This window comes from Chrysemys picta, chromosome 8 (assembly GCF_011386835.1).
Source record: "Chrysemys picta bellii isolate R12L10 chromosome 8, ASM1138683v2, whole genome shotgun sequence".
Classification (NCBI taxonomy): Eukaryota; Metazoa; Chordata; order Testudines; family Emydidae; genus Chrysemys; species Chrysemys picta.
Window position 1 is genome coordinate 7,687,223 of NC_088798.1, and position 23,987 is coordinate 7,711,209.

Consider the following 23,987-nt stretch of genomic DNA (forward strand, 5'->3'; position numbering starts at 1 on the left):
TTTAACCAGCAATACCAAACTAAGAGTTATTAAGGAAAGAGCCAGCCCTAACTATTAACTTCTTCACTTACCAGTTTAAAAGTCAACTGTCAAGATTAATACGTTCAGTACTGAAGTTTAATTTGAAATACATTATCACTCTTTTGTCATTTCAGCACAAAGTCATCTTTCAGCTGCCTCTACAAGCTTTATAGTTTGAGACATGCTAGGAAGAAAGGCTATGCTTTGAATGCTTTCTCAATGGCACATTTTGACTTTGATGTCACAGTATAATGAACTGGAATTTCAGGTAAAGTTTGGCTCCAAATACCTTATTTTATTGGTATTTCATTTTGTATATTTTTATGACTTTCCTTTGGAAATTACTTTTCCTTTTAAAATAAAAAGAGATGACAGACAATATTCTGGTGCATATGCAATGCAACTGCACTACATCGGTGCATAAGAACTGAAACAGAAATTGACTAGAGTAACTGGGCTGTATTCAATGTTTATTGCTTGCCTTTCCATCTGCACTCACGGTTACGTGTTTAAGACTATATAGTTAAGAATATCAGGTACCTTTTAGTACATTAAAAATCTCAAGTACATGCTATATACATTTCAGAAAAACACCAATGTGACAGCATCTCTTTAAAGTGACAATGTCAACTTGATTTTTTTTTTTTTTAGGTTTATCAGTTTAGAAGCGTTCAGTTTTCTAATAGAATGTGCCTTTTTTTAAAAAAAAATCCTCCTTTAAAAATGTTGATAAGGGTTTTTGTTTTGTTTTTCTCCCCTGCTTAAGGATAGACCCAACATCATCACCACCACCCAAAAATTCACAGGCTACCCCTTTCGCTCTCTGTGCACATGCCTGCCTACCGCCTGTTCATTTTCAGTTTTGCTGTCGCTATTACTAATAAACACCATTTTGAACAACGTGGAAAAGAGTGATGTCATCATATAAGTGCATAAGACAGGAAGCCCAACGGAGGCTCAAAACAGTGAAACTGACTATACACAAAATGCTGTCAAACACACAAAGTAAACAAAATGCAGAAAAATAGTTTCCTCCAGTCTGTTCAGTTAGGGCATCTAAAGCATTACTTATCATTGTTTCATAATTTTCAGATGGATATTTGATTGACAAATTGATGGTCGCCTGAAGAAGTGAGGTTTTTACCCACGAAAGCTTATGCCCAAATAAATCTGTTAGTCTTTAAGGTGCCACCAGACTCCTTGTTGTTTTTTAAAATGAAGTCTTCATCTCCATTACAAAAATAATTTCTCAAGATAATTACAATTATACTTTATTTATTGGTTTGTTTTGTTTTTAATAATTTGTCATCTCCAGGTTCACCCAGCTACTGTTAGATAATGACGAGAAGACAACTTCCCAACTCCACACACATCAGGGACTCGCCCCTCAGCTGATCACAGGATATGGCAGTTGTTAATTATTTTGTATTGGAGGAACTCTCAGCACCTACTGTCAAGCACCTAGCCTTCTCTTTACTCATGCTTGATTAAAAATTTAATCAAGTTGTCAAGCACCTCTGACAACTGTTTTACTCAAAACAAAAGGATGAAAAAAGTTTGTAGGGAGTAGCACATGCAAACATTTGACAGCGCAGCTGTCAATTTCAATCTGGAAATTAAATCACAAACAGTTAAATTATGCTAACCTGTACATGAATCCTTCCTGAACTTAACAGGCTTTCTGTAATAAGGGAGCTGGTAGAAAATCTCAATTTTGGTGCAATTCCCTAGAAGAGAGACAATAATTGAACATCAAGCTCCAACTAAAGATAAAGGGTATCAAAGAAATAAATGTCACCTAATGTAACAAACCATTCCTAATTTTAAACCATTTCCTTTGTTAATTTCAGCCTTTAATAAAGATAATTAGAAAAGACAGAACAGCAATGGTAAATGTCAAGAAGATAACATTTGCATTTCTGACAATTCAATTACAGATGATTACATTGCTTTTGTACAACAATTAAGGTCTGACTTTTATTTTAATATATTTCTTTGTCAAAAGCAGTTTTAAAGATTTTTCATGTCATGTTACAACATCAATAAAAATTCAAGTAATGCTTTGCAAGTTTCATTCCTACTGACTTCGCAAACTTATTTATAAACACATTATTGCTTGTGGCTTATGCTAAACTATTGTTTTTCTATTTACTTATATGTGAACTTTTGGTATTCACTGACTGTGTATAATGTTAGAAAAAAAATGTATACAGAATTAAGGGCCATACCATGTTCTGCAGATCAAGGGACAGCGGGACCCATCCACACATGCATTTTTCTCAGCTGTGCAGAAGAGAGCTAGGGGTTGGCTGTCCCTAGGGAACCTTATCCTCCAGCCCCTCCCAGCACCACACATCTATCCATGTGCAGATCCCCAGACCTGCAGAGGACACTGGGGTCTAGGTATCTGAACATGGAAATGGTGGGGAGAGGGAGACAGGAGGGTAAGGGCTGGGACATTCTGCAGGACAGCCTGGGGGTCCTGGGCACTGTCACAGGTGGTAGAGAAGGTGTACTACCACAGAAAGACAGAGGGGCTTTGGATTCAGTATGGAGGCAAAGGACCTCTTCCCCAGTAGATCTCCAAGATCATCCGAGATTTCAAGGTAGCCTTCTTCCATTGTGAACCCTGCTTCCGTCACCCTAAGAATTTTGGGGGAACTCCATGAGTGAGACCTTTCTCTGCCCCTTCTTCCCCCACGCCTACGCCACTGATTTCCCTACCCTCCATGAGATGGCATGATCTGGCCCCAACGTAGAGTACTGAAATCAGAAGTGCAAGAGACAAAGCCCAACGTGATCTTCGTTACCTTTAGCCATGACAATCATCAGCGCCCTGGATGGTGACAAATTCAATCTAGTGGTTAATTTTAGTGAAAAAGTCAAACCACAGGGTATAAACACATCTTAAAGCTGACCTTCTTTAATCAGCACTCATTTTTATTATCTACATGAATTATCAACTGTCTAAAAAGGAGAAAATTAGAATTAATACATCTCCTATGAAAAGCCTCAGTAAAGTGCCTACTGTTCTTAAAGAGACCAAGAATTATTACAGAAACTTTAGACATTTGTTCAACAGAGAAACCGTTTCTTGAGAGCAAGTTTGGACTAGCACCTAGGTATTATAGCAATGGATGCCTCAGAAAACCCCACAGACTAGCAACAAGAGAGGACAAAGAGTCTCAACTCCTTTGTTCTAATTACTACTCTGCCACTGGCTTGAGGGTGTAGGCATCCTTGGGCAAATTACTCAGCCTCTCTGTGCCAACTGTTTACCCAGCTGTCAAATGGGTATAAAATGAACTAGATCAAGGGAACACCGTAAAGCTAGTTAATGCTTATAAGGGACTTTGGAAGCATCAGATGACAGGTTTGCAACTGTTAGCAGTAAGAGGAAAAGCAGTCTGTGTTAAAAAAAAAAAACTCAGCTCCCCAATTGGGCCCCTAATGAAAGATACTGGAGGTGAAAAAAGGTCTGTTTAAGTGATGCTGCAAATATTTCACAGAGGGAGAAGATAGTATGTTATATAAGCAGTCACAATCAGAGCAGGTTAATCATGTTCTTAGAGGTGAGGTCTGCACAGAAATGTTGAAGAATCAGCAAAAGCATCAGCAGGACAACAACGGAGCAGGAAAAAAGAAATAAAATTGTTCTGAGAGAACTCCAGGAATGCCTTGTATTCGTATTGTGTGTTGTGAGCCTTGTAAGACATTTAGCTAGAGACATTATCAGACAAGTGCCAGCTTTCTGGAGGAGTTCTGATTTCTAATCTTGGGATTCTTTCCAACTGGCAGATTAGCAGTGCTAATCAGACACTGCTTGTCACTGCCTAGCTGAAGTCCAGAACTGTAACCTTGCTTTTGCTACCTTTAGTATTAACACAAGAAAAAGTTACTGGGCAACAAAGCACTATTGTAGCACAGCTATCAGTCAAATATACTGTGACCTTGCACTCTATATGTTTTATGGAAATATGCTTATGAGTGTGAATATGATGTAACTGGAATATGCTTTATGCAAAAGGTCTCTTGTGAGGTATCATAACAAAGGTTATAAACTACTGAATATATTCCTCCTATTTGTATGCATGTATCATTCTTGTATCTAAAGCTAGAAATATGAAGTATAACTCTGAGGTCCTATTGTAATTATGCAAAGTGTGGGCAACTAATGGTGGTTTAGAATCTTGATGGCTCCCCTTGACTAGGACAACTGGTTGTAAATGGTTTATTTACTTGCAAGCCTTCCTGTGTATGTGTGGGCCAACCCAGGAAGAATGGAGACTAAGGGTCTTACAGTGACATGTGACCATGTCACCGGATAATGAAATCCATCTTAAATCTGGTACTTTTCCATTTAGTAGGAAGGGTGGGGATCCAGAGAGACAAAAGATTCCTGCCTTGTGCCAAAGCTATAAAAGGGGGTGGAGCAGGACAAAGGGAGCTGCCAGTCATGAGAAAACCCTTGCTTACCACCTGTGATGTCTGCTGGAACTAACAAGGACTGTACCTGGGGAAAGGATTGGGCCCAGACTAGGAAGGAGTCTAGCCCGTGAAAGAAGCTTATTGGAACATCTCTGAGGGTGAGATATTACCTGTAATCAGTTTCTTAACGTGTTAGGCTTTGACTTGCGTGTTTTTGCTTTATTTTGCTTGATGACCTACTTTGTCCTGCCTGTTATTACTTGAAACTTAAATCCTACTTTTTATAATTAATAAAATCACTTTTGTTTATTAATAAACCCAGAGTAAGTGATTAATACCTGGGGGAGCAAACAGCTGTGCATATCTCTCTACCAGTGTTATAGAGGGCGGACAATTTATGAATTTACCCTGTATAAATTTAATTTGGGGGTTGGATCCCATTGGGAGCTGGGTGTCTGGTGCTGCAGACAAGTAACCTGCTGAGCTATTTTTGGTTAAAGTCTGCAGCTTTGGGGGCATGGCCCAGCCCCTGGGTCTGTGCTGCAGCAGGCCGGCGTGTCTGGCTCAACAAGGCAGGGTTCTGGAGTCCCAAGCTGGCAGGAAAAAATGGCTCAGAGGAAATTTCAGCATATCAGGTGACAGTCCCAAGGGGATCTCTGTGACCGAACCCGTCACATACACTTATTACGGCAGCTTGTTATAACTTTTCTTGTGGGAAGAACTCAATTGACTAGTGTGGAAATAAGGTGAGTACTTTTGGTTCTCAAGATCATGATTAATATTTTACCATTTGCAATAAAATTTACATACATTGATTGCTGCCCACCGGAACAGCAAGTAGATCTTACTGGTGCAGCTTAGAACACCCTTCGCCCAAGAGGGAAGAGAGCAAAGGGGTGGGACAGAAGCACAGAAACACCCATCATTCCAAACCTCAGGAATCTGAAGCAGTTTAGAGAGTAGAGGGAGACCCACTCAAAAGGAAACACAGCTGGTATGATGGGGATCTGGGAAGGAACATTTGAGACTCTATCATCTTGGTTTGGAAGGGGAGGTTGTTTCCCTCATGGCTGCCCAAACCATCAGCTAGAGAAAGGAGACGCAAATTGTTTAAATTATTCTTGGGGTACAGTCATTACCCACATTACCCCATATAAACCATTCCATGTTTCTGGGAGGGAGGAGGTACACATGCTTCTGCAGGAACGGATTTCACCATCTAAACTGCTCCACATACTTTCCTGGGGGTGAGAGAGACTGGAGCACCTTTTCCCATTCCATCATTCCAGTCTTTTTAGGGCTGCTACAGCTTCATTATGCAGCTGCCAATGCCCCAGCTGGCTCTGCTCAACACCTCAACAAGAATCAAAGGCCCTAAAGCACAGCTGAACTACTATGGTTCATTACAGGGATTGTTGCAAAAAGCCAACTATCTGGACGCTTGTATCACAAAGAGGTAGACAGCCTTTCAAAATGAATACAAATACGTTTGATTTACCATAAAGAATTTGGGGAGACATGAACTAGCTTTTCAATGGAATTAAAGAATTCCAAATTTTAATTAAAAAAATTCTAATAAGCTTCATATTTAATACTACTCCACCATCAAATATTTAAATAAATAAATAAATTAATGGAGATGTCCTATCTCCTAGAACTGGAAGGGACCTTGAAAGGTCATCGAGTCCAGCCCCCTGCCTTCACTAGCAGGACCAAGTACTGATTTTGCCCCAGATCCCTAAGTGGCCCCCTCAAGGATTGAACTCACAACCCTGGGTTTAGCAGGCCAATGCTCAAACCACTGAGCTATCCCTACTTTATTGTAAGTCCTAAACAACAATGTATATTAGGACTATTTTCTTTGGGAAAAAACCTTCCTATTAATATTAGAAGTTACCCTAATGCAGTATGATTTGCTTTTATATTGTATCTATCATCAAACTAAATATATTTGATAACATGCAGATAGGATGCTAAAAAAAAAAAAAGGTATGTATAGAACAGTTATTGGGGAATCTTCCAAAACAAGGTGCACCTGTGTATTGAATTTTGACATAAAAACACTCCTGATCCAGATCTGGATTGGTTATAAGCAGGCTTCAAATTGCATCACATGATGTTACAATTTTGTGGTACAGGAGAAATCGCTTACACACACCTATTTGGATTCCAACTCACCCAACTAAATGTTCATTTAAACAAAGTTCATTCAAATACAACCTATCATCATAAGCCCATCTCTGCTACTCAAGTCATTTAAATGAAGTATGCTCAGACTCCAATGTGAAACTGCAGAACTGGAAATAATTTCAAACTGGACACCATCAAATTAGGCCTGAATAAAGACTGGGAGTGGATGTGTCATTACAAGACCTAATTTTACCATACTAATTTCCCTCTACCGTCACACCTTCTTGTCAACTGTTTGAAATGGGCCACCCTCATTACCACTACAAAAGTGATTTTTCCTCCCTTGATATTCTACTGTTAATTGAATTGTCTCGTTACACTGACACCCCCCGCCCACCACCACCACTTGGTAAGGCAACTCCCATCTTTTCATGTGCTGTAATATATATATACTATAATATATATACACCATGCATCTGATGAAGTAGGTTTTAGATCACGAAAGCTTATGCCCAAATAAACGTGTTAGTCTCTAAGGTGCCACAAGGACTCCTAGTTGTTTTTGCTGATACAGACTAACACGGCTACCACTCTGAAACCTGTCACCTCTATTTGTAACTGACAGGGTGATTTTCAGGTTGCCCTTATGGGGCACAGTGTACCAGCTGCAAGCCATTTTTGACCTTTAATCATGAATTTAAGAAATCTAGTAGTAACTGACAGGTCAATTGAGCCCCAAATCATCCCAATCTCAGTGTTCTGTCACTTTAATGATATCTCCTTTAAAGTTGCTTTCAGGACTACCCCATTCCCATCTGAGAATCGTCAGCTTTAAACGCCTACCAAGGTGCAGGCTGAGACCAAACTTATTTTCATTTAGTGTACATTTGAGCCCGCAGCTACAAAAGATCAATGCTAATTCATTCTGTTCACTTTGCCAATCACCCCTCAGCTATTATGGCTTTTTTGAAAGCCTAAATGTGGCTAGTTTCTAAAATGGCTTGGCCAGTCAATGTGAATGGAGGCTAAAGAGAGTTTGACAAGTTCTAGAAGGGACAACCAAAGCTATAACAGTGTCTAAACCAAGTTTTAATACAGGTTATGATTATTCATTCTTATTGTGTGAGATCCCTTAAGCCCCAATGAGTGCTGGAGACACACTGCACACAGTGCTGTACAAACAGATGGATCAACGGACCTTCACCCAGAGGGTTTCCGATGTAACTGGAGACAAAAATGCAACAAAAAGAGTAAGTGGGGGAGAGAGTTACCCTGTTACATAGTTCAACTGCTGTAAAATTTGATGGTTCCTGCTGGTAGTAAATCTGGCTTCCCACCCACTGGATGGGTGAAAAGAAGAAATAAGGGCTATGGTACTATATATCAAAGCAATCTAGATACTAACTTGTTCACATTATACAAGTATTGTTTGCACATCAAGTTAAAATAACATTTCCAGCAGACATATTCTATCTTCACAAAGTTCAGCCTTGGATTAGGACTTGCCATTTCAGGTATTGAATTATCTGTCAAAAGTAATCACTTTTGGCTTGAGGTAGATCACGAAGCTGTTTCTGTGAAACACACTGTATCATAAGTACCATACACAGTATGCACTTACTGTAAAACTAGAAGACCGCTTCATTAAAACTTCACGATCTGAACCATGGTGCCCACGAGTAAGCTTAGGGTCAGGGAACAGGAAATCTCTTGTATTTTCTTCATAAGTGGCTAAAATTTCTCCCACTAAAAAGGAAATATGTACTTAATGTATTGGGAAACAGTTACACAGTGTAGACACCCATGCACAAGACTATGCCGAAACTAATACAAGTTTTTACCTTTAAAAATTAAGAGTAAACTCTTACTACACTAGGCCATAAGACCATTGACTAAAGTGGGACTATGCCCGATAGTAAGAATGCACAGGATTGGGCCCTTAAGCAACTTTTACTCAATACTGTATCAAATGTATGTAAATCAGACTGCCTTTGTTGCATTAAGAGACATGTAAAAGGTTTTCCTACAACATTTCTTCAATTTCTTTCCTTCTTCCTCTCCTATGTACAGCCAATGGTTTTCTAACAGTAGCCAACTTCACATCTGTTACTCTGTATTACAGAACAATTACGGTTGTTAATCAGAGATTTAGCCAGCTGTCAGAAAGGAATTTAGGTACAATGAAAAAGAGTATTTCAAGATCCTCAAATCTTGTTCTATTTTCTTTAAGGAAAAAACACAAGATAGATTATATAAAACTTTCAAGTTGTTCTACCACAGTTACTTTTCCAAACGTCCATTATAAGCTATCTCAGAGCCCCTGAAATTAACGTTCTCCTTCTAAAATCTCCTACACTCCCACAACAACAAAATCCACACTCTGTGTTTCTTTGTATAAATATCCCAGTGAGCCACTGAGAGAAACAAGTATTTTCTTGCTTGCTGTGGTGTTAAGGACCTGTAACTATGGGTGCTTTTAATTCCACAGTTCTCAAACAAGTCCTGCTTCAAATGCAGATTTATATTATCCATGGGAACATTTGAATTTCATTAAGATAGATTTTTTATAATCACACAAACCTATAACAGAAATATGACAAATCGTTATTTATTATCTTCACCTCTCCCCAGAGACCTGTAATATTTATAGCGTGGATAAGGGTTTTCCCCAGCGGTCACCATTAAAATAAAAGAAAAGTGTCATTTTGAGAACAAGATTATGCACTTTCAAACCTCACAGGCAGACACACCACAAGTGAATTTTGATGCCTTTAATAAGTGTGCATTGAGTGATTTCGGTTTATTTTCAATTTTTAAAGTATTATCACTTTTGTAAGCCTGAAAATGGAACATTTCAATATTAGCTTTATTCTCTTTCAAAAATGAGATCCTCTTGATCTATTAACATTTTATATTCAGGAGGACTATTTGTTGAAGAGCTTTCTACATGGTTTGTATGTTGAGAAAAATGATTGTACGTCCTCATGGAAATTCACCTATTAAACTGCATAATTTATGAAGAGATTGATACAATACCTGGAGGAACAAGTTGTATTAGTTCAAGTACTGCTGTGTCAACTAGAAAGGAAAAAAAGTTTTTTCATAAGTCAAAAAATAAACTATGATCAGAAGTAATTTTAATATGCAAAGTAAAAGAGCAACCATTCACTGATTTAAACATCTCAACAATGTATGGGCTAATGGAATAAGTACAATTATGATGTACCAATAATAAGAGCAGATTATGAACACTTTATATGAATACTACAAATCTAAGCTAACACAATGGAGCCCTTAGGCACTACCATAATGCAAATAATAAATTATTGGCTCAAGCTTATAACAGACACTGTCAAGTTTGGCAGTAGATGGATTCAATCCTCTGAAGAGACTACAGAGAAGCCATGAACTTTGGATCCTGTTCTGGACTATAATTCTCGCATTGTTTAAGGGGACCTAGATTTGGAGTTTTAGTTCAGGAACAATACTTTTTTAATACGATTCATCATGCTCAATGTATGGCAACATTGTTCATTGTGGAGTCACTCTGTTTAATAAAATCACAATCACTTGACAAGGTTAAACACTCAGTGAAGTTCAAAGTACACCTCTACCCAGATATAACGCTGTCCTTGGGAGCCAAAAAAATCTTACCGCGTTATAGGTGAAACTGCGTTATAGCGAACTTGCTTTGATCCACCAGAGTGCACAGTCCATGTGTCCCGTCCCCCCCCCCCCCCCCCGGAGCACTGCTTTACCGCGTTATATCCGAATTCGTGTTATATTGGGTCATGTTATATCGGGGTAGAGGTGTATTTGAACAGAGCTTGCTATATGTGGTCAGTTTGTTGAGTTCCTGAAGTCTTTGTATGTGAATAAGCTACGTTTTTAACTGTTTTAAATTTCGCTCTCTTGAATACACTAGAAGAAATGTATAATTTAGAGATTTCTGGAAGTGACCTCTTATTTATCTGTATTCCTGGTAAGTTATTACTATCAAAAGAAGCCATCACATCTCTAAAACTTTCCTAGGCTCACATTTGAAGGATCACACATTGAGCAATGAGTATTTCCTTGAATGATCACACGTATTTGTAGCAGATCATTCTTAAGCCACTAGTGTTTCAAAGATATAGTAAGGATGTTTTCCTATCTAACCCCTCAACTCTCAAAAATATCTTTAGATTCCATATTATTAATATATTAGCCACCAAGGGCTAGATCCACAAAGGAATTCAGGTATCTAAATGCCATTTTAGGCACTCAAGTTTCAAACTTTAGATCTTCTAAAACCCCTACTCAGTGGTCACATAATCCCGTAGGAACCTACATTAACCAGACCCCTAAGTTTCCACTGGTAAAGTCCCTTAAGCATCTAAATTTGTGACTGTGGGCATGAGCAAAACTGTTTAAATCCTGACACTGCTGAGCAGCTCGGAACCCAGCTCATGCAGGGCTCTCAATCTCTTCTGTTAAAGCTGTTCTACTTTATATGAAATACTTAAATATTCCTTGAAGCAGGGACTGGACCAGAGTCTCCCGGAAAGAGCACTAACTACTAGGAGACAGAGTCTCTCTTTTTCTTTTGCCCCATGATTATTTTTAAGGGACTTAACTCCCCACTGCATTCTATACAGAGTCCAAGCACCAAACTCGGGGCCATGAATTCTGCTGGGAAGCAGAATGCCTACATATTAGGCACCACAATACCGAGCCTAAGCCCTCTTTCTGAGGATCTAGCCCTAGGTGCATACAATATAATGTATATAAAAAGCAAAACCTACATTCAAGTAGCTCAACAAGTTCTCCAGGATCAACTACATCAGTAAATACCTAAAACAAAAGATTAAAAGCAATGTAATGGACACATTTGATCAGAAATAAAAGATGTGCTTAGAGAAAACTAAAGTTTGCCTTTGATTGATTATTGCAAACAGTACTATTCCCCATAGGGAAAACAACAGAAAACTGAAATTATAACCTGGCACTGAGACAGAATCTATTTCTTAGAAAGACGGCACTTTTGGTCAGCTGATTTCTAACCATTTCAAGATTCTTCCTCTCCATCTAAATTATGTGAGCCAATCACATGAACATGCAAGTGCAGTCTGCACAAATTTCAGCAATATAAAAGACAAATAGCTAATCTTGTTAGAAAAGTTCATTTTTCATCTTTAACTGAAAAAGATGAAAGGGACAATGTCAGCAGCTTTTTTAATTATTGGGTTTTCTACACTGAGCAATCCCACAATTTTCTTAGATATTTGAAAATAGAATTATTTTCCCTTTTGTTTTTTCTTCTTTCCATTTGTATAATGTTGATAATTCTTCTGGCACTTGTAACTGAACTTAAAATAATGTGGCACATTTCCATTACATTCTTGTTTGTGCATAACTATTACTGATCATGTCAGCACCACCCTGGGAATACCGTTCATTCACTAACTACCGCTGTAAAGCCAAGAAGAGCAGCTCTCCAAAACATTTTTGCAAGTCCTGCTAAAATAATGACTAGTTTATTATAATTTCTAGGGGAAAACAGATTAAGTTATAGTTAAACTGCAGAAGAACAACTCCGCTGAACAGTTGCAAAGCATGCCTAAATTGTACTCTATTGACAATATGCTAAGTTTTCATCCTCAGAATATGGACTGTAGCATTACAGAATCTTTCAATGAGATTTGTAAACAAACATCACACCCAATTAGAGGGCAAACAGCAATTTTAGCTGCAGACAGTAGTGTTGGACGTTCAGCAGCTGGCACTCTTCCTACCAATTCAATACTGAGCCACTGCCTCTGCATGCTGTTGAGGGACACCCTACTGCTGGAGGTACCAAACTTTTGAAGATGTAAAAGTAGAGAACCTGAATACCTCAAGCTATTAAATGACACTCTTTGTAAGAGCACGGATGTTATTCCCACTGCTCTGGCTAAATTCCTACTTAAGAAATTGCACTCTATAAATACACCTAGATTTCTCCCTCAGTTTCAGTTGAATACAGTAATCAGCACTTCCTGTCCTAAGTTGTTTTGTACTCTAGTTATGCACTGTTAAATAGCTGCTATGTTCCATTTCCACCTTGCCTTTCAATGGTGGGTGAAATTATCCCTCTCCATGCCTTACCTATCTCACAAAGGTATTGTTGAGGCTTAATTAGTCAGTCTTTGAAAGTGCTTTGGGATACTTGGATGAAAAGCACTAGAGACATGCAAAGTATTGTTATTCATGAGTAGTCAAAAACCGGAATCATGTTTGTAAGGTACAGAATTTCATTATTCCTATGGCACTCACAATGAAACTAGTAGGGACACAGAAGAGGCGATAGGCAACGGTAAATTACAAGGCTATAGTGCCATCAAGGGGACTCTTGCGACGTCAAACCAGGAAAGAACAGCTCATATGGAGAGAGCTGTCACCAGAAAGCCCAATCTCATATTCCATCTTTTTGCTACCAATAGTTTTTATAATCTAATTCTGTGATTTTTAATTTTCATTCTTCTCCCTATTCCCTACTTTTATTTTCCATTTTGACCTACATTTAAGAAGCATAACACTTGGCAGGAACTAAGAGGAACTATTGGGGAAAAAAAGGTCATTTCGTAAAAGAAGAACGAACAAAAACCAAAAAATCCTTATGATATACTATGGTCATATCCTCACAAATTTATTTTAAATTACCATATCTATATTGAAAAAACAAATGTCTTCTGTGTTGAAGAGCTGCTGAAATTAGTAGTAATACAATACCATGTTCAGTTTGATCATTTGTGTTTGGGGATTCTGGGTCTTTGTTTTTTAAATGCTCATGTCTGATGTTATGCTCATACCTTTTCAAATACTAGTTTCTCTTCTAAGAAGAGTGGAAATGCTGCAGGGACACATTGAGTCCTTTTGTACTGTCCAAATACACAGGCGCTGAGATAGAGCTCACTTTTGTCTTTCAGCAATACTCCAGGGCAAGTTATCTGGAAGAACAACATATTTATTATACAAACTTGAGCTTCAGCATTAGAATTAATGGTTATATTTGGGAGAAAAAATAGAATGGGCGAAGAGGAAAATAGTTGTTTGCTTGGGAACCATATGGTAACATATTTCGGTGGCACACCCTCCTTTTCTAAAGTAATTCTAGCCGTCCTTACTTATAGTAAGGCAAATACTTATCGTTTTAAAATATTTAGGACTAAGTTCTCCCCTAGCGTAAGAAGTCACAGCTCCATTAACTTCAGCCGGAGCTGAACCTGACTCCTCAATCTTAAGGTCACACTTTATAATAGCTGCTGGTGTTCACGATCCACATCATTTAATCATTAAGGGTTATACTGAACAAACAATGACACATGAGATATCCAAAACACGTCCCAAGAGCCAAAAGCAGTCCAAGTCCTAAAATGTAGCCTCCCAGCAGTGAGGACTCAGCTGATGAACCGGTAGTTTTTATTGCTTGTGAACTAATTCAATCTGCCTAAGAAAGGTACATTTGTTTCAGGGTTGGATTTTTTTAAGTTTATGGAAGTGTATGTGGGAATTAAGTGTAGCTCTTGGGCTCCTGGGAAGTTGCCAATGCAATTCCTGATGTTGCAAAGTTTGGGTACCGCAGGAGTACCAAAGGGAGACTGGACTTTTTTTACTAGAGAGATACTCCTGGACATTGCTGGTGGGTGGCCACTGCATTGTCTTTCACATCTATTTCTAACTCATGGGTTTAGTCCTCTGGCTAGTGAGCATCTCATACCTTTTTCCAAGCTGTGATGTACATCACACAATTCTCAGCTGTTCTCTCACATTAAGAACACACACAAATCTCTTCCCCACAGCTATATGTTATTTTCTCCAATTCTGATGATTCTGCTGTGTGATCCAGCTAGAGAATTCCCAGTCACCTTTCACTTCAGTTTATGCTGCTCTCATATTATCACAGTATTATAAATGTGAGGTTGCCTCTTGCAACACAAGGTTGCAGGAGAAGCAGTGCTCAGATTTTCAATTGCCAGCTAGAGGAGAAAGGGAGCAGAGTGACAGGAATGAAGTGAGGTATGTTTGCTACAGTTCTCCTTCTCTCAGATGAACATTTTGCATGAGGAATGCCTACTGGACCTAAAGAAAGATTCTTCATATATCACAGAAAAATAATCCTTGAATGAAAGAAGTTATGGAGGCTAAATCCAATGGATTTGTGCAGTGCTTAATTTGTAATGAAAGAGGTGCCGGGGCTCAAGCAATTTTTTTTAACATTCATAACTGACGCAGCAAACCCAGATGTGCTGGGGCTATGAACGGCCAACCCTAAAGGTGCCAGAGCTCAACCCAGCACAAATTAAGCATTGGATTTGTGGAATTTAATGGGGACCTATGGTCTAAACAAGAAAGTCTGTTAAAACATATATTAGCTAAGCAAAAGGTTTCCCCCTCCAAGAGCTATTCCTCTGATGAAAGGCACCAGGTTAATAGTCCTAAGGATTGAAGCAGACCTGCCAAGTATTACAGCTCTTGCATGAAACTCATGCATACGTAAGTATGAATGCAAGAGAGACTTCCCCATGCAACCCCCTGTAGCCTAGGGGAAGATTCCCTGAACTACAAGCTAAGAAACAATGAGTTTGTCTCAGCTCTTCAACTGAATGTTCTTAATATTTCTGTGCACGTCACAACCCTTATAACCAAGGCCTCATATCTTTACCTTAGAGGAGGCAGCTAGCATTCCCCCATTTTACAGATAAGAAAAAAAGAAAGCTTGAAGGAGGTCACTGAAGGCAGAGCTGAGAACAGAATCCAAGTCTCCAATCCGACAGACCCAAGTTTCATTCAGTTTCCCATTTTGCCTTGCCAGAAAAATGAAGTTCTTCCCAGATCACCGTTTGGGTATGCTGGAAGCTTGCACTTCTGCTGCCCTGTAGACAAACTAAGGGCTTCATTTAGCAGAGCTGCAAAAGCACTAAATCTACAATTTTTAAAGCCAATTTATGGGAATATACCAATGAATTACAAATATACATTTTAACTCACTAAATAATTTCCATAATGTGTCACATGGAGCTGCACAGACCTTGGCAACTACGCTGAAGCCCCTATTTGATTGCATCGCTTAAGGACAATGGACAGTTTTACTCTATGCTTTGTGACATGCTATGTACAAATATGTTAATATTATCCCCAAGACAAGTACAGTTAGGGGAGCGGCAGTGCTACCCCCAAACTGATCTCAGAACAGATCTGGAGGGACCACCAGTAAAGATACAGTAACAAACTAGATCAGCATCCATGCTCATTCAATTTGTGTCTTCTGTGCCAAGCTTACCAAAAAATGTGTGGTCACAGTGGTCTTGTGATGTAATAGGCATCCAATAAGAAATGGAATGAGACCCACCAAACTCATTTCATATAAGGGGACAGCATATTATAATGAACCATGATCTCCTTTCAAGGGGAGTCCTGCTCTTTGAGTTTACATGCAGTTTTAGGACTGTGGTGGGTGTGTGTATTTAACTAACTCCAGACTCAGGGCTTCAAAAATCCACTTGCCTACTCTCTACTAACAAATAAGATGCTCTCAGTGTCAAGGACAAACAGTGCCCATCAACTCCTACAGAGTTTTCACTTACAATGAGGTGTTAGCCAATACGGTTGCAAAGGTAACCTTCCAAATGTGAATGGAATGTAAACAGGTGCAAGACTAACTTCCTTAGCCTGCAGACACACGGCTCTAGTAACTCAGTATGTTGCTGCAGGTAAGAACTCTCTAGTTGGCAGTGAAATGAAGAATCGGGTGAAGTTCACTCTGCGGCTACTTGGGAAAGGTACGGGCAGCATCAAATGCAGACACTGGAGCTATTCTCTAGAAAGGCGCATTCAGAACCGAGGCTGGTGGACATAACTAAAAAGCCTCCTTTGATTGCAATCTGGAACCTTGAGGGTGGGAAGAGTAGCAAATATCCCTAACTGCAGCAGCCAGAGGCGAGGAAGTAGGGGCTACCCTTCCCCACACCCCATTACAGCACCCTGAACCTGGGGTTCAAGGAAGAACCAAGAGAAAATACTAGTTCTTCTTTCCAGCAGCCAAGAAGGGCTTTTTTGGGGGGGAAGGTCATCTTTAAATCAGACAGCCATAGATACAGGCTGATATGAAACCTACCAAGCTGCCATCCCTGAACAACTGTAGGAAAGCTAGTACCCTCCCCATCCTTCATCTCATAATAAGTGCATGGCCATGTGGCTGTTTTAGAGCAAACATGCAATTACCAGCAGTAAGAACAAATCAGAAAGCAAAAACACCAGCTCCATTTCCATCATAGGCTCTCACTGACAATGTGAGGACAGTGCATTTTCATATTTTAGATGGCATCCACGATTTTCCTTTGTGCAAAGTGCATTCAGGAACCAGTGGGCTAATATTACCTTGCAGAGTCACCCATAATCCCAACCTCACTTTGCCAGCTGGCACACAAGGTGTCTCCAAAGGTCTACAAATTATGGTTGGGGATCATGGGAAGAGACAGTTATGTTGAGGTCACATGACTCCTCCATAACATCTCAATTCACAGTAGTCACCTGGAGAAATATATGGATTTTAATTCCAATTGTATTTAGTCCTGGCATGTCCTGCACTGCACACAATTGAATCAGATGACACTACTTCCAGCTGATGAAAGTGAAAACATCACCATTTACACTGCTACTGACACTTGTCTCCAGGCAAGTCTAGGGTAAAATATAGCAGGCTCCACTCCTCCTTTTACCTAAAACAACGTTTTAGTCCAAAGGAGAAACTGCAGGGCAGGAGCTTCTACCAGAAAAAATTGATCACTTCCCTTGCATGATTGCCATGAGTAAGGCACTACCTAATTCACGATCCATTTTGGTCAATTTCACAGTCATAGGATTTTAAAAATAATAAATTTCATGATTTCATAGAATCTCAGGGTTGGAAGGGACCTCAGGAGGTCATCTAGTCCAACCCCCTGCTTAAAGCAGGACCAATCCCCAGACAGATTTTTGCCCCAGATCCCTAAATGGCCTCCTCAAGGATTGAACTCACAACCCTAGATTTAGCAGGCCAATGCTCAAACCACTGAGCTATCCCTCCCCCCAGTTATTTAAAACTGAAATGTCATGGTGTTGTAATTGTAGGGCTCCTGACTCAAAAAAGAGGGGAGGTTTGCAAAGTTATTTTAGGGGGGAGGTTGCCGTTCTGTTACCTTCACTTCTGTGCTGTTGCTGGTGGCGGCGCTGCCTTAGAGCTGAGCAGCTGGAGAGCGGCAGCTCCTGGCCAGCCCAACTCTGAGGGCCGAGCCACCAGCAACAGCGCAGAAGTAAGGGCGGCATGGTATGGCATTGCCATTCTTACTTTTGCACTGTTGCTGGCAGGGCACTGCCTTCAGAGCTGGGCGCCTGACCAACAGCCGCCAATCTCTAGCCACCCAGCTTGGAAGTCAGCACAGAAGTAAGGGTGGCAATACCATGACCTCCCTGCAACTCCCTTTTGGGTCAGGACCCCCAATTTGAGAAACGCTGGTCTCCCCCCCGAAATCTGTATCCTGGTAGTCCATCGATCCAATGATGACAAATCTGTGCAGATCATCTATTGTTGGTCTCATGGTGTGCCCTCTGATGACTGTACAAGCCAATTCTAGAGGTGCACATTTTGCTGCAGATGGTGCATGGGAAGTTCGCGGGTCAGTGGATTGTGCGCTGCTGATGCTCTATGACGTCGTTCGCATGCCTCTTGTAGACACCGGCAGCGGTCTTCCTCAAAAGCGATGCAGGTATTTCTGACTGTTGCACGCCACTGTGTTCTGTCGCTGGCGGCGTCCTCAAGATTCCTAGGTTTGATACTGCTGTACTGCAGATTGGCTTTGATGGTGTCCTTGTAACGTTTCCGTGGACGACCTATATGCTGGATGCCCTGGGAGAGCTCATCATACAGAAGCTGACGGGGGATTCTGTTGGCATCCATGAGGCTAACATGACCGGTCCAACGTAGCTGTGACTTCATGATCATCATTTCGATGCTTGGTTTCAGAGTAGCAGCCGTGTTAGTCTGTATTCGCAAAAAGAACAGGAGTACTTGTGGCACCTTAGAGACTAACAAATTTATTAGAGCATAAGCTTTCGAGGGCTACTGCCCACTTCTTCGGATGCATATAGAGTGGAACGTATATTGAGGAGATATATATACACACATACAGAGAGCATGAACAGGTGGGAGTTGTCTTACCAACTCTGAGAGGCCAATTAAGTAAGAGAAAAAAAATTTTTTGAAGTGATAATCAAGCTAGCTCAGTACAGACAGTTTGATAAGAAGTGTGAGAATACTTACAAGGGGAGATAGATTCAATGTTTGTAATGGCTCAGCCATTCCCAGTCCTTATTCAATCCTGAGTTGATTGTATCTAGTCTGCATATCAATTCCAGCTCAGCAGTCTCTCCTTGGAGTCTGTTTTTGAAGTTTTTCTGTTGTAAGATAGCCACCCGCAGGTCTGTCATTGAATGGCCAGACAGGTTAAAGTGTTGTCCCACTGGTTTTTGAGTATTATGATTCCTGATGTCAGATTTGTGTCCATTAATTCTTTTGCGGAGAGAGTGTCCGGTTTGGCCAATGTACATGGCAGAGGGGCATTGCTGGCACATGATGGCATATATCACATTGGTAGATGTGCAGGTGAACGAGCCACTGATGGTATGGATGATGTGATTAGGTCCTATGATGATGTCACTTGAATAGATATGTGGACAGAGTTGGCATCGGGCTTTGTTACAAGGATAGGTTCCTGGGTCAGTGTTTTTGTTCAGTGATGTGTGGTTGCTGGTGAGTATTTGCCTTAGGTTGGGGGGCTTCTGTAAGCGAGGACAGGTCTGTCTCCCAAGATCTGTGAGAGTAAAGGATCATCTTTCAGGATAGGTTGTAGATCTCTGATGATGCGCTGGAGAGGTTTTAGTTGGGGGCTGAAGGTGACAGCTAATGGTGTTCTGTTATTTTCTTTGTTGGGCCTGTCTTCTGGAGGTGACTTCTGGGTACTCATCTGGCTCTGTCAATCTGTTTTTTCACTTCAGCAGGTGGGTATTGTAGTTTTAAGAATGCTTGATAGAGATCTTGTAGGTGCTTGTCTCTATCTGAAGGATTGGAGCAAATGCGGTTATATCTTAGAGCTTGGCTGTAGACAATGGATCATGTGGTGTGTCCTGGATGGAAGTTGGAGGCATGTAGGTAAGTGTAGCGGTCAGTAGGTTTCCGGTATAGGGTGGTATTTATGTGACCATCGCTTATTAGCATAGTAGTGTCCAGGAAATGGACCGCTTGTGTGGATTGATCTAGGCTGAGGTTGATGGTGGGATGGAAATTATTGAAATCATGGCGGAATTCCTCAAGGGCTTCTTTTCCATGGGTCCAGATGATGAAGATGTCATCAATGTAGCGCAAGTAGAGTAGGGGCGTTAGGGGACGAGAGCTAAGGAAGCGTTGTTCTAAGTCAGCCATAAAAATGTTGGCATACTGTGGGGCCATACGGGTACCCATAGCAGTGCCGCTGACTTGAAGGTATATATTGTCCCCAAATGTGAAATAGTTGTGGGTGAGGACAAAGTCACAAAGTTCAGCCACCAGGTTAGCTGTGACATTATCGGGGATACTGTTCCTGATAGCTTGTAGTCCATCTGTGTGTGGAATATTGGTGTAGAGGGCTTCTACATCCATAGTGTCCAGGATGGTGTTTTCTGGAAGATCACCAATGGATTATAGTTTCCTCAGGAAGTCAGTGGTGTCTCGAAGACAGCTGGGAGTGCTGGTAGTGTAGGGTCTGAGGAGAGAGTCCACATAACCAGACAAGCCTGATGTTAGGGTGCCAATGCCTGAGATGATGGGGCGTCCAGGATTTCCAGGTTTTCGATGCTTGTCATCTGGGCTCTCTCAAGGACCTCGAGATTGGGCACTTTGTCTTGCCAGTGGATATTCATGATGTTGCGGAGGCAGCGCATGTGAAATGCTTCGAGCTGCCTGATGTGACGCCTATACAGTTTCCATGTTTCGCACCCGTACAAAAGAGATAGAAGAACAACAGCTCTGTACACAAGCAGTTTTGTTGACATCCGGATGTTGTGGTGATTTAAAACTTTGACACGCAGACATTCAAGTGCCTGGCTTGCTTTGGATATTCGTGTGTTGATCTCATTATCCAGTGATCCATCACTGGATATGACACTACCCAGGTATTTAAAGTATATCTTTAAATATATCTGAAATCTGTATAAGAGTGGGTAAAAGCACACAACAGACCGGATTTCACAGGAGGAGACCAGATTTCACAGCCATGAATTTGGTAGGGCCCCAGCCATCAGAAATACCAGCAGCCTAAACTAATTCAATCCCCCCCCCAGGTCTCCAGTGGCCCCCCCAGTCTGCGCGGGTTCACTCCCTAGGAAGACTCGGACCCTCGGGCCCTGCGCTCAACCCGCCAGGGGGCCGGGCAAGGCGAGGGCGGCCAGGGGAGGAGGCTGAAACTAACGGCGCCGCAGCCCATCACCGCGCGGCAGGGCGGGGCCGAAGAGGGACGCGGGGCCTTTTAACCCACCGGCCTGCTCGGATGGCGGCCCAGGTGCTGCCCCCGGGGGCCGGCTCGAACCACAGCCCCGGTCACCGAGTAGCTCGGCGGCAGAGCCGAGGGCAATGAGAGCCGGACTCCAGCTCCTGGGGCGTGCGGCCGCGGCCTTCCCGTGCCTCAGTTTCCCCGCTGGGCAGCGGCGGCACATCCCCGGTCGCAGCGCGGGGTCCCGCTGGGGGCAGGCGCCCGGCCAGGCCTCGCCCCGCCCACTCACCGAGCAGAGCTCCAGCTCCAGGGCGCAGACCAGCGCCTTCCGCGGCATTGGGGGGCCGGGCCGGGCGGGGGGGCTGCCCGGGGCCCTGGCCGGAGGGGAAAGGGCGGCTCCGGGCCCGCACAGGATGCGCCGCGCCGCTAGCTCGGCCCCGCCCGCAAGGAACGACGCCGTTGTCGTGGCAACCGGAACGTTTCCGGACGCTACCATGTGACCCGGGGCGGGGCTAATGGAATGACGTTAGCGCCATGGGCAGGGTCAGACCGAGCAAAGCCCTCGGCGGCTATGCGCATGCGCGATAGGCGGAGCCCAGTGGCACTAGCGCTCGGGGGGCGGAGCTCTGTGGTGGTGTCTACGCTGTGCTCACAGCGTCTCTCCAACCCCTCCCGCACCGTGCCCCCAGCTGCAGGCGCCACTGGTGGGACCCCTCCATGCACCCTCGCATCGCTCCGCAGCTGTGAGCCCCTCCCACACTGCCCCTCCTCTGCACTCCCGGATCCTGCACAGCCCCTCACCCCCCTGCACCTCACTGCTGCAATCCCCATCCAGCACCCACACAGCGCCCCAACACCCTGCACTTCCCGCCCCTCCCAACCCTGCACCCCACCACTGTGATTCCCCACCCTGCAGCACCCCACTGCCCACACACCACCACTCTCCTCCAGTCCACACACAACTCCTCACCCCCCCTGCACCTTACTGCTGCTATCCACAACCTGCGCCCCAACCTCACTTCCCACAAACCGCCTTTCCCAACCCTGCACCCCACTGCTGTGATCCCTGCCCTGCAGCACCCCACTGCCCACAAACCGCCCCTCCCAACCCTGCACCCCACTGCTGTGATCCCCACCCTACAGCACCCCACTGCCCACACACCACCACTCTCCTCCAGTCCACACACAACCCCTCACCCCCCCTGCACCTTACTGCTGCTATCCGCAACCTGCACCCACACAGCACCCCAACCTGCTTGCACCTCCCTGCCCACCAACTGTCCCTCCAAACCCTGCAGCACCCCACTGCCCACACACCACCCCTCTCCCCACTGTTCACATACGGCCCTGCATCTCACTGCTGCAATTCCCATCCTGCACCCATACACCGCCCCAACCCTGTCTCAGCCTGTAAAGTCCCCACTCCCGCACCCTACGGGGATCTGAGTCCTACTGCAGAAGCAATTTTCCTCCCCATCCTGTTTAACTGGAGGGATGAGAGCCCTTTGGATCTTTCAGTCATGATCTGGTCCAATGACTGCTCTGCACTATAGACCCAAGCAGCTCTGATAGATAGGCTTTTAGGGAAGGAAACCCCTCTATCAGCACAAACATTTACTGATTAGCAACACTGGTGACCAGAGGTACAAGAAACACATGCTAGTTTCAAGGATTCGGGGTTTAAAAGGATATAAGCTTTCCCCTAGTATGGAAGTGCCTCTTCAACTCTGAATTCCTTTGCTTCTGCAGGCATAAATCTTCTCTTAGCATTATTTCCGCTCAGTTTTATGGAGGTGAATAAAGATCTCTCGGTGGCTGCCTTGCATAATATTAATTTTTTGCACTCAGCTCCATCTAAATGATACGATCAAGAACCCAGTGCACCTTCTGCTGCTGCTCCCCCTATTTGCGCAATGTACAGAGAAAGTGAAAATCCTGGCAACAGGGAAGTAAATGGAAAAATTCCTCCTCCTAATTCTGCTTTCACTTCTACCAGTGAGAATCGGAGTAACCGCTAAAAGAATTGGAGTTACACCAGTACCAGACAAACATGAGGAGAATCATGACCCTATTTTCTTCAGTGGGAGTAGGATCAGGCTTTAGATCTGTTGCGGCAGGACATTTTCTAGACTATTCACTGAGTCCTGCTGATGGGGGTTCAGGGATCCAGAAATGTGGAGCAGGGAAGAAATCACATACATAAAGCAGTAGATGATATTGTGGTGATCAAAGTCTTGGAAGTACCCTGGATTAGAGAGAGGCAGAGTAGATAGTTTAGATCAGAGAGCAATTGTGCCTTGATCCAATTATTTTCCATTTCGTTTAATTTGTCTCTACCTTTAAAGCCTCCGTATTGACAGAGCAGCATAAAAGAGCCTTAACTTAACTAAGAGTTGGGCCTCTTTTCTCTTGAGATTTCATCACTGAGAGTAATTGCCCTAACAATAATTGTGGCAAGTTCAATGAAAACATCTGCTCTATGTGCAGACCTGGAGGAGGGCAACAAAAAAATTGCTAGGCATGGAAAGATTTCCATATGAAAAGAAACAAAAGTTTAGGACTCATTTTATAGAGGGTAAGAATACAAGGTAATATGAAAATCAAAAGGCAACCTGTTCAAAAATTCTAAAAGAAAGTGCTTTATAAAGACATAATTAATCCGTGGAACTCACTGCTACAAAAAATTAGTGAAGCAAAGATCTTCAGAGGATTTGGAAAGCTAGATATTTATATGAACAATAGAAATACCTGCAGCTGGGGCAGTGATTGTCTTTGTTCTGTGTTAATACAACACCTAGCACAGTGGGATCCTGCGCCACGACTAGTGGACCTAAGCACAAATGCAATGCCAATAAATAAATTATAATACATAAAGGGATGTGCTCT

The 23,987-nt window shown here is 42.4% G+C and overlaps 1 protein-coding gene across 6 annotated transcripts in view; it reads right to left on the reverse strand.

Moving 5' to 3' along the window:
* The window catches only part of SPATA6 (spermatogenesis associated 6), a 67,157-nt gene extending 45,551 nt beyond the window's left edge, over positions 1-21,606 (reverse strand). For 3 of the 6 annotated variants that reach the window (XR_010589589.1, XM_042845011.2, XM_008167950.4), the window contains exons 1-6: positions 21,391-21,603; positions 13,410-13,547; positions 11,364-11,412; positions 9,616-9,657; positions 8,201-8,325; positions 1,668-1,748 (exon numbers count right to left, since the gene is read on the reverse strand). Coding sequence is in view for 5 of the 6 variants with exons in the window: in XM_042845011.2 (XP_042700945.2) it covers positions 1,668-1,748; positions 8,201-8,325; positions 9,616-9,657; positions 11,364-11,412; positions 13,410-13,547; positions 21,391-21,597 (642 nt within the window). In the remaining variant the exon portion in view is untranslated. Of the gene's footprint in view, positions 1-1,667; positions 1,749-8,200; positions 8,326-9,615; positions 9,658-11,363; positions 11,413-13,409; positions 13,548-21,390 lie in introns of all 6 variants that reach the window. The other 3 variants (XM_042845012.2, XM_065553806.1, XM_065553807.1) reach the window with 3 other exon arrangements.
* Between the last annotated feature and the right edge of the window lie 2,381 nt (positions 21,607-23,987).